General features: G+C 36.3%; 1 protein-coding gene across 1 annotated transcript in view; it reads right to left on the bottom strand.

Annotated features, from left to right (window-relative positions):
* Positions 1-12,009, bottom strand: part of PTPRQ (protein tyrosine phosphatase receptor type Q) — a 236,930-nt gene that overhangs the window by 43,170 nt on the left and 181,751 nt on the right. Inside the window, exons 35-36 of the mRNA XM_055358903.1 lie at positions 3,317-3,416; positions 535-663 (exon numbers count right to left, since the gene is read on the bottom strand). Coding sequence (XP_055214878.1) covers positions 535-663; positions 3,317-3,416 — 229 coding nt within the window. The remainder of the gene's footprint in view (positions 1-534; positions 664-3,316; positions 3,417-12,009) is intronic.

Raw genomic sequence — 12,009 nt, 5'->3', positions numbered from 1 at the left:
TTCCTTCCGAAGGTAACTTTTTACTTTATATTTAATTTTTAAATACAAAGAAATTTTAAAATGATATCATATACAACTTAGACTTTTATGTACTTTTATACTGAAATAGTTATTAAAAAGCTTTTATAAAAATGGATATAAATAATATCAAGTAGTTATAAATTTAATTAATTTAAACCTGTGATTGAAAATGTGTACACTTCCAGAAAAGTTTAATGTAAAAATCTATCATATGAAATGAATTATTAAACATAATGTCAAAGGTTTAATGTGGAAAAATATTTGTCCCAGGAAAATAATCCTGATTGAACATTATAGTCCGAAGTTCATATTTAACTCAAAATATTAGGAAGATTAAGTGATTCTCTGAACACCAGTGAGAAGTGTGTAGAAGACGGAGGTCACTCTTTGAAAGAAGATCTCTGTGACCTGTGTAAATTAGAGCCCCACAAACACTTCCAACAAGCATAGGTCAGAATAGGGTCATGGCTCCAGGCCCTGTGGACCACAGTTCACCCAGAGGAGTGTGCTCACCGCGTTAATCTCTCATCCTTCAGTTCCAGGTCTGCCACTGTGATGAGCTGATCCAGCTTGAATTTAGTGTCAATAATTTCTGCATCCTGAGGAGAGTATGTGCCACCTTCTTTCTGCTTCTGTCGAATTCTAAAACAAGCGGAGTAAAGTCCAAGAAGGGAGTTTCATACAAAGTATATAAAATTAGGTTTAGTTTTCTTTTTAAGTAAAGACATTTAGTCAAATAATTTCCTTGTTAAAATCACCTCTCTGAATATGTTGCAAATTTATAGCTACTCAACTTCTTTTTCTTGTTTTAATTCCATAGAACCTATTCTACTTTCTTTTTTTTCTAATACGTTATTGGGATGAAGTTCTAAATTTAAGAAGAATTAGTTGATGAAGGCCTGAGCCATTGGTACATTTAAATATAGAGCCAGGAAGACTTACGTTGTGATCTTGTTTCTCTTCTCTCTAGCTATGTCATTGGTTTATCACATAAAGGAACTATGCCAAAGTGAAAATAGTTCAATGCTATCAATAGTATTGCTAACAGATAATGCCCCATTGTGTTCACATATATGAAATATTTTTACATGCATGAAAATACTTAAAAATTATTTTCAAATTATCTTATTGAATTTTTATAAAAATATTGTGAGTAGATATTATCTTTACAATCAGAAAACTTAGGTTCAAAAATAAAAGCCACATGAATCTGAGAATCAAATCAGATTCTTTTCATCTTAAACCCTTTACATGCTTATTTCTCCATGACACAGTATGGTATATTACAAAGTAATGTTTAGCTATTCTATCTTTCACATTTCAAATATTTAGTATTTATTAAGAGTTGGGTATCAAGGATGATATAGAAAGTATAAAACATGTTCCCTACCCTCAAAGACATTACAATATAGTTGAGAGGCAAGATTTCAATGCAGAAAAAACATGAAAAGAGAAAAAAAGATTCAAATTACAACTCATAAGACAGTGCCTGATTAGTTACATAAATAGTTATTATTATTTAGAGGAGGTAAAGAAGTAGAATTTGACTTGGATGTCCCAGGATGAGAAGGAGGAGGAAGCACATTTCAGGTTGACTGAACAAAAGCAGAATGTATAAAAGCCCAGGGAATGTTCAGGTGAGAATAGATCTCTTTAGCTAGTGAGTAGACAAGTTGTGGGGAATAAGGAGGACCATTTCCTACTCACACAAGGAGTTCATCTTGTAGAGAAATGAGAAGTCAGAAAAGATTTTAGAGCAGGGAAATTACATAAATGTGGCCAGTCCATACTCCTTAGGGAAAGGCCCATATTTTACACATTATAGCATTCAAAGTGCCTCGAATGATAACTCTCTCACTGTCTTCTGGCTAAATCTGCAAACAGTTATGTGGTATAGAGAAAATATCTTTTTCAAGAGCCTTTCAAATTATCTATTAAAATTATGCTTTAAGAGAGTCAAGATGAACCATAATGCATGGCATTTAGAATACAGAACTACATTCTTCAGTTGAAATAAAAATAGTCTATTGAACTATTTAGGAAATTGGTAGGAAGTTTACTTTACAAACGTAAGGTCCCTTTAACTCGGCAATCTGCCTTAAGAAGCTAGATTTTGAGGTCAGAAGTAAGATTTCCAACGAGGCCCTGCAAATAATAAGGGAAGTAGGATGCTGATGCTGAGAATGGAAAGATACGCTTGGAAAATTCAGCACAGACATGTTCAGAAAGTAAGCATGAGAAGGGGGTCTACCATATAAGGAAGCTGGACATTTTACAAGTGTTGTTCTAACTGTAAAAAAGATCTCTTTCTGTATAAACTTTAATATTTAGATCTGATTGAGATATTTTAAATTAAACCTATAAGAGTTACAAATTACTTTAAAAGATGTAGGTGGCCTGAAAGCTTCTGCTTTTGTGTTTTCACCTTGTTGTCTCTCATCTCCAAACCTCCTTTTTTTTGCTGTGCTCTTTGATATTGGAGCTGGAACCGGCATTTCTCCTTTGCCAGCCGGCCGAATGTAAGGCTTTGTCAATAGAGGGCACTAGAGTGACCCTGAGAGGCAGTAGGAAGAGGAAAACACTGCCCTTGTGGGATCCAGTCCTGCATTACTGTTATTCATTGTGAGAGCCCAGCAGCTCACTTGGATGAGCTCTTGTTGCCTCTGAAGTGAACGTTCTGCCCATGCCATTCGTGAACAGTTCCAAGTAGTACCAGCTCACCTACACCATTCAGCAAGAATGGGATGCTTCTATTACCAATTTCAGCCTGCCTACCATCTAATAATGACGGGTAGCTTCTACGGAACAGCTCCAACCCCTTCCCTCTGTCATATTTCTTTGCTCACTGATAGGTGATAGGTTGCATGTGCTCGAAGTAGCGATTCCATGTAAGTCTTGGGAGACAACTTCTTTCAGTTCTTAGTTGTTTACTGTCCTCTCTCCTTCAAGTTAAAGAGAGTAGCTGCTTTGTTGTGCTTGCTACTTCTGGACTCTTAGATTTCTCTTTTACTCTCTTTAGTAGTTAGCCATTTCTGCTAGTTAACAATTCTTTACATTAAATGTTTTCTGTTCAAATGGCAGGATTTCTTTCCTTTTATGGCTAGATTTAGTCAATACACAATGCATATACACTTTAAAGTATCATATTGTACATGATAAATACATTTTTATCTGTCTATTACAAATAAAAATGTTTCCCATTCAAGTAACTGTTGTGGCTTCTGTCTCCTGATTGGACTATGACTGATATAATGCCCATAAAGCGTCCTGGAAGGTAAGCGCAAATAAATCTTACCTTGCAAATGCAAAACTAGCTGTTCCAAGGAGAATTATTGAAAGAATACACAAAGTGACGGAAAGAATGATCTCTACGGTTCTTTCTGAAAGTCCTTCCCCTGGAGAAGAGGGATAACATGATCAGTAAATATTATTATGGAATCTTATTTTGAATCCCAAACTACCAAAAAATATTATCTTGGCATAAGAAAATATTCTTTGCTGAAGAATACTAGTCAAATGTAGCAGCTTGTTTGTTCCTCTTCTCCTAGATTTTTTAACTTTGGGGCTCAGTCCGGGTCTTCTTGCTTTTTCTATCTAAACTCACTCCCAGTGTGAGCCCATCTACCCTCACAGTTTTAATTTCATCTACATGATGATGACTACTTAGTTTTTATCCACCAGACTTCAGACTTATATATCTAACTGCCTACCAGACATCTTTATTTTGAAGTATACTTAAAATGTTAAATCGATATGTCCAAAACTGAACATGTACACTTCCCTCCTTTCAACTGTATCCTCCCACCTGTCAGTTGATGGACACTCCATTACTGTAGTTGCTCAGGCCAAAACCCTGGAGTCATCTTTGACTCTCTTTCATAGAATACATCTAAAACACATGAGGAAATCCTGTAGGATCTATCTTCAACATATTTGTAATTTTCACCAAAGAAACTATGTAACTTTGGAAAGATGGTAATTGCAAAGTGGGAGTAAGGAACTAAACAAATTCAAGACATATAACGGTGCTAGAGATCTAGGAAGCTAACAAAAGGCTACTGGTATAAAAGGAACAAATAATCCTCCTGAAGGGGCTCCTACTGGCCAAAGAGGGAAGAATCCAAGCCTTATATTTAATAAAAATGGAAACTGATCAGAAATAAAAAATAAGATTATTTAATAAAAAAATACAAATAACAAAAATACTGATTTTTTTTAAAACTTTTATCTTCGATTCGGAGGCCACATGTGAATGTTTGTTGTATAAGATAAACTTGTGTCACAGGAGCTTGTTGCACAGATGATTTCATCACCCAGGTATCAAGCCCAGTACCCAATGGTTTAAAAAAAGTACTAATTTGTAAACTCTAGCTATAACTAGACCATCTCCTTGGCCTAAATATTCTTAATTAATTTATAATTGAAATGTATACTTTTCTGGGTTTCTTATCTGAACTATATTTTATGACTTTTTAAAAATAGCCATAGTTAAGGAGATAAAGCTCATTATTAGAAGATAATTTTGCTGCATAAATGTTGAAGGAGTGACAAAATTAGAAATTAATAAACAGGGCTGGGCACGGTGGCTCATGCCTATAATCCCAGCACTTTGGGAAGCCGAAGCAGGCAGATCCCAAGGTTAGGAGTTCGAGACAACCTGGCCAACATGGTGAAACCCCGTCTCTACTAAAAATACAAAAATTAGCTGGGCGTGGTGGCAGGCGCCTGTAATCCCAGCTACTCGGTAGGCTGAGGCAGGAGAATAGCTTGAAATCAGAAGGTGGAGGTTGCAGTGAGCCGACATCGTGCCACTGCACTCCAGCCTGGGTAACAAGAGCAAAACACCAGCTCAAAAAAAAAAAAATTAATAATCAGTATTTCTAATGAAATAGTTGATTCAGGTAACAAACATAAATGTATTCTAAAATGATTAGGAGGAAAGTTAATGGGGAATTGGACATTTACAGGATGACAAAATATCGCTGTATAGATTATACGCTTGTTATAAGTGGTCAAAACCAACTTTCCAATGAAGGATCGTGCTGTTGCTGCCACCAAGCCTACTGATCAATTTTAGCATCACGTGTAACAATCAGATATGCTACACTTCCTGATGGAAGGTATTTTGATCCAGTGAGCAAGACCTATAAAGTACTTCTGACAAAAATGTTGACTGTGAATACTCAAAGCTTTAGATCTTATTTCTAATTTATAAGAAAGTGGTGGAAAGAAAAAAAATTAAAGGACATCAAGAGAAAACAACCAGACAGATCCAAAATGTGGGACTTCCTACGTGACAACCTATCTGATTGCTTCAGCGAGTCTATGACATAGGGGGGAAGGAAAGCAGAAAAGAAGGCTCTTTAAAAAAATAATAGAAGAAACAGAACAATCAAAGATAATGTGTAAATTCCTATTTGGATCCTGATTCAAATAAATTAACTTTAAAGAAAAAAATGAAAGACTGATTTGAAAACGTATATACAAGTAGCTTAAATAATATCAATAATTTGTTGTTAAGTTTAATCACAGCAATATAATAAAAATGTACTTATTAGAGAAACATACTAAAGTATTTAGGAGTAGAATATGTGTTCTGTGACTTACTTTACTTCAGAAATAAGTGAACAATGTCTAAATAAAACAAATGTGGCCAAATGTTAATTATTATTAAATTGAGTTAGTAGGTATTTGGGGGTTCATGACACTATTTTTTCTAGTTTTATGTATGTTCCATTCACTTTGCTCCACCTTTGCTGCTAATAATCTGATCTAGGCCACCATCCTGTCTTGCATGAATTAAAAACTTAGCAAGTCTGCCTGTATGCACCTTTGTCCTTATTCCACCTATTTTCAACATACAAGCAAGGACAATCGTTTTAAAACATTATTTCTCTGCTTAAAATCCTCCTCATCTCCCACTGAGAAAAGCCCATATCCTTCCAGTGGCATGTGTGATCTGGTCCCTCATTAACTGTCTGGTCCCCTGTTACCCCTCTGATTTCCCTTCCAGTCCCCACCTTGCTTGCTCACTCCTAGGGAGCTAGATTAGCCTCCTTATTGATGAATAACACAAGGCCATTGTTGACACAGGGCTTTTGCAGCAGCTTCTTCCTCTGCCTGCAAAGGTGTGTATGCCTTGTATATCTTTCTGGGTAGCCACTTCACTTCCTTTAAAGGTTTGCTGAAATACCTTCTCAATGGTCATCTATTATGGGCTGAATACATGTGTTTCCCCCAAATTAATATGTTGAAGCCCTAATCCCCAGCGTGGCTGTATTTGGAGTAAGAAAGTAATTACAGTTAAATGAGGCCATAGGGTGAGGCCCCGATCTGATAGGATTAGTGACTTATAAGAAGAGACACAGAGAGCTTGTTCTCCATCTCTCTCTCTCTCTCTTTCTCTCTCTCTCTTTCTCTCTCTCTCTCTCTCTGGTGTGTGTGCCACTCACTCCTTTCTCCTCCTCCTCCCCCCACCATATTCTCTCTATCTCCATCCATGCACCAAGGAAAGGCCATGTAAGAACACTGCAAGAAGGCAACCATCTGTAAGCCAGAAAGAGAGCCCTCACCTGATACCAAATGGGCAGGAAACTTGATCCTAGATTTCTAGCCTTCTGGACTGTGAGAAATAAACTTCTATTGTTTAACACACCCCATCTATGATATTTTGTGATGGCAGCCTGAGCAGACTAACACAGCACACTATTTAAAATTGAAAGACACAACTCCCTGCATTTTCTGCCTCCTCCTCCCACTCCTCCTTCCCTCTGTTCTACTTTTTTTCTCCGTAACTTTATCTTCTTTTAACATATAAATCACTTATTTATTATTCTTACTGTTTATTCTCTGTCCTTTCCTCCAGAATGTAAGCCCCCTTGAGTACAGGGGTTTTTGTTTTATACAAAACTATTCCACGGTCTGAGAGATGTACTGGGCACAGAGTAAATATTAAATAAATATTTGCTAAATTTACTAATGAACAAATATATTGATTTTGAAAAAGATTAAAAATGTTCGTGTTTGAAGATCAGGCATCGAACCAAATAAGAATATAAAAATTATTAAGCACAACTACTAATTATAATTGTAATCAATTTTAAGTTACATAATTTATAATTTTACTGCACAAAGTATTACAGTCAAGTGACAAAATAGGTTACCAATGTGTAAAATAGGCAAGTATTAATGCTTCATCTTTTTGTCCTGTATTGGTACTTATGAAATCTTACCAATATAAAAGAGTTCCTGTGGCTATCCTGCATGGTGGATTTGAATAAATACTGAATTTAAAACAGTTATCAGCACTTCATGGTCTGCTAGAATCTCCTGCTAAATTTAAAAAATGAGAAAGCAGCACGTATCACCTAAAGTATTTTAGGTACACTTTTTTATACATTAAAATACGAATGGTTTGATTTATGAATTTTCACATGGTGACTCTAACTGGTTATGCTTGGGAAAGGAGGCATGAAGATGAATAAAGAATCCTCTTTATTAGGTAATAATGAATCACTGGGCCTTAGAACTCAGTGGGAAAAAAATGTTCTCATAGACCACACAAAAAATTTTTTTTAGATTAGATTACCATTTCAAAGCACTGGCCAAATGAAGAAATGACATATAATACATTAATAAACAATATGTAATCCTTTGGGCACATGAATTGCAAAAGTGTCACTAAGAGAGGACAAAATGTTCCCTGATTATCAAGTACACTTTCTGATTCACTGTTATGCATGGACCCACAGAGCATTAACAGTAGAGAATGATGTCACTTCTCCAAATCCTTTAATAGAAAATGGAATTCTTTTACTTAAAAATATAAACATGATTCTTTTTGTAGTAGGTGCAAGTCATTTCTGACTAGACTTAAAATCCTGTGACAAATCACATTAAATTGTTCTGTTTACATAATAAATTGTACTACTATAATTTGGCAAATCATAATTCTAAAGCACTAATTTTTCATAAGTATTATCTTCTGACTGAAGTTATCATTATTTAAATTCAGCATATGTATCCAACTTTTTAAGTCTGTTTTTAAGCCTATTCTCTAAGGAGAAACTTGAATTCAATTAGATATAAAGCTCATAGTACAATGCCTGGCTCCTGATAAAGATGCATATAAAATGGAAAATCTTTTCCTTCTTATTTCTCCTTCTCCTTCTCCTCCTCCTCCCCTTCCTCCTCCTCCTCCTCTTCTTCCTTCTTTATTATTATTATTATTATTGTTGTTGTAAAAATTGAGTTCTTATAACAGGACTAAAGTATAGGGAGTTCATCTTCTCTTTTGGCCCAGTGCTAGTCACCTAGGGTATTCAAACACTGAGCAAACAATTTACTAAAAGTTACTCAATTCCGTAAGTCAAGAAATAGAGTTAGATAGGAGGAATAAATGATAAGTGCTTGAGGTGATGGATTTGTTAATTAACTTGATTCAATAATTGCACATGGTATACATATATCATGGCATCACTCTGTTCCCCATAAATATATACTTGTGTAATTTGTCAATATTCAATAAAATTTTAAACATATAGATTAAAACACCCCATAGGGATGAACATCATTTTCATCCATACAGACAGGAAAAAATTTAAAGGTAGCTAATAAAGTGCTTGCTAGGGTGTGAGAAAAGTCACATTATTCGGTGTTAAAAAAATAAAAAGAAACCATATCTCTAAACACAAAAGCAACACATGCTTATCTGTGAACACTAACCTCAAAAGCCAAGACAAAGTGTGAGAAAAGAGAGCTGCTAGAAATAATTAAAACTATCAAGAAGAGAAAATGGTACAGCAAAGATAGGATGTGGGAGCAGAAACATCACCCATAGTAATGAACTGGGGGCTACTTGGGGACTTAGTGATTTGCAGGTAGTGTGTGCAGTGGTTACAAGTACAGCACTGACTGAGGTCACGCTGCCTGGGTCTGAAAACAGGTTCTGCCACCACCTTTGAGATGGTTAAAAACCTTGGTCAAGTTACTAAAAAACACAATGCTTCAAATTTCTTACCTAGAAATTGGCGCTATGTAAATAGGAGGTGTTGTTACAGAGTTGCAGTGAAGATGCATGAGTTTATATGTAAAACCCCTCAAAGACTTGGTACATAAACAATGACAGGTATCTTTATTAACAAACATTTCATATTTATTCATCCATCTTATTCATCTGATTTAATCTCCTGGTTAGCTTCTAAAATGGGTATTAGTATTCTCATTTTAGAAATAAGATTTCAGAACTTAAAAATAATTTTTTAAGTAACTAACCCACAATCTCATAAATTCAATATATACCAAGCCTGCCTGAAATACGTCTGTCTTGACTACAGAGTATGTGAGGTTCACCACCACATTACCACTGTCTCGTTAACAAAATACAATCTTCCTCTGTTCCTCTGGTGACTTTAGGGAAGTAATCCTTTGGATGCAAAAGATACATAGCAACTCCCTATTTCTGAATCTAAGTGAGCACATTGGAACTTTTCATTGTTAGCATAGTAATTAAATGAGAAGTGTTATGACAAAAGAAAACAATCACAGAGTGCCTTTGCCATGGGGTTTAAGATTTCATCATGTTCAGCTTTAATGAGAGCCCTGTAAGGTACAGAAACGGGTGTCTGGTTTTCAAATCACAGGATTCCTCTATAATTAAACCTTGTAATCAAAACATTGCCTACAAGCACTTTCCATAAACTGATGTGCCTAAGGAAGATTTTTTCAAAAAGTTTAAGAGGGTTTTTTTGTGAATTTTGATAATAAAAATGCCAATACTCAATCTTGAGTAAAAATGAAATCAAATAAGTTTCAAGTATTTATTTAGGATTAAAATAATGCATACGTTATCTTCCCTGTTTATCCCTACAGGCCAGAAAGGTTTCCCTAAATGCAAACTGCTCTTCCACAGACTCATACTTATCCATCCAGTGAAGTTCTACCTGGCCATCTCTCACTTGTACTTTCATTAGTCCCTTTCACTAAACTTAAACATTTTTAAGATTATCAGTCTATAGTGATTCTTTTGCCGCTAATTTTAAACTCCAAATAATAACGTCTCTGAGAGGCATAATTACCACTACAATGGTCTGTGGAAACAGAGTCGTGCAAAAGCTCTTAAATCCTAAAGTTTCAACAGACAGGCAACTCGGCTTAGTGCTCACTGCCTGTGGTGTGCAAAATACCAGTGAATGAATGCTTATCCCCTGGTGGGTGGATGACCTTGATGGGACCTAGACTTCTCTCTCTGTAGTCTGGGATTACATGCACACATATGTCTTCAGCAGGCTTACCAGGAATGTTTGAGTCCCTAGCCTGCTGCAAATGATTCATATATCCCAACACATGACATATTTGAGAGAAAAAAAGGACTCAATCACCCTTTGTCATCTTCTGATGACACCAGGGGTATTATATGAATGCACTTTATTATTTGCCTGCCTTCATTCTCACAGCCATGAAACCATTCTTGCCACCGACCATTGGAGAATTGATCAACTTTGTTTTCTTTTTGAGTTCTTCTAGAGTTTCTTCCCTGGCAATGTTCTTTTACTAAGAACTCTTGAATCTGTGGCGGGCTTGTCCAACTCGCAGCTCATGGGCTGCATGTGGCCCAGGACAACTTTGGATGTGGGCCAACAGAAATTTGTAAACTTTCTTAAAACATTAGGATATGGTTTTACAATTTTTTTTTGGTTCATCGGCTATTGTTAGTGTTATGTATTTTATATGTAGTCCAAGACAATTCTTCTTCTTCCAATGTGGCCTAGAAAAGCCAAAAGATTGGACACCCCTGATCTACAGCGTTCTATCAATGTCAAATGGACCAGGACCACTTCTAGGGGATGTTCTTTGTTGCTTGACCTATGAAAGTGACTCTAATCTCCATAGAACCACGACACTCAATAGTCTGGTAGAAAGCAAATATGACAACAGTAATTGATGGTGTTAAATCCATTAACCAGAGAAATGGCTGGGCTGCTTTGCTAGTCATTAAGGAATTCTGTTCCAGTGGTGCATTCTCATTTCACTACAACTAACGATTACAAACCAAGCAAGTTCCTTTGTTTCCACTTGTCACTGTCTTACACGCTATAAATGACTATCTAAATAGCAGAACTCCATGTGGTCAATCCAGAATAAGCATTGTAGGGCAAAGGCCAATTAACAAAGCTGCTGTATCTCAGGAGAGAGTCCCTGAAAGATCACTCTAAGAAGCAACCTAAAAGACTGTCATTATGTCACTGGTCTACAAAAAAATACACTGAACTCTGAGTAATTTGATCACAGATACATAGGACCCTTCCTTGTCACTATCCCTCAGCAGCCCAGTGCCTTTCTACATATTGTGTCCAGTCTACATTTCACCAGTCCCTCCTTCCTTAGTCTTGGCAGGATCCTGTGCTCTGTCCTTCATTACACATCTTTTACTCACTGTGGACTCCTTCTGTTTCCAGAGCACACAAAGATTCATACCTAGATGATTGGGGTGGCAGTGGTTATACTTCCAAAGAAGGAATCAAAAACCTGACTGTGTATTTCTGCTACATTCCAGGATTAATGTTGTATTCCACCACCTTGACTGTGAGTGGAAAGAAGAAAGAGAAGACCATTGCTGAGGAGCTCTTTGAGATTACTTATAGTGCTGGATGAGGCCATGATTGGGCAGAGAGAAGCCATTTAGCAGAATCTAAGGAATCATGCTCCTGTGCACTGTGGTTCCTGATGCTTGGCGCTCCCCCCCTTTTATAGCTTTTCTTTCTCATTTCCATTACCCTGAATGTCTCAACTTTGCCTCTCAGATAACTGACGGAACACGTTGCCTTCCCATGAATAATCTGTATGAAACCAGTAAGTTGATGAAAGACAACATCATACAACACAGCAAGGCTATCTCCTTTCAGCACTGCTCCTATAAAATATTATCTCCTAAGACACATGAGTTATCTATCTTGTCTAGGTCTTTTACCTTCCATTGGCAAATGCACC

This window comes from Gorilla gorilla, chromosome 10 (assembly GCF_029281585.2).
Source record: "Gorilla gorilla gorilla isolate KB3781 chromosome 10, NHGRI_mGorGor1-v2.1_pri, whole genome shotgun sequence".
NCBI classification, from domain to species: domain Eukaryota; kingdom Metazoa; phylum Chordata; class Mammalia; order Primates; family Hominidae; genus Gorilla; species Gorilla gorilla.
Note: the sequence above shows the minus strand (reverse complement) of the source record. Positions and strands in the feature narration are given on the sequence as shown.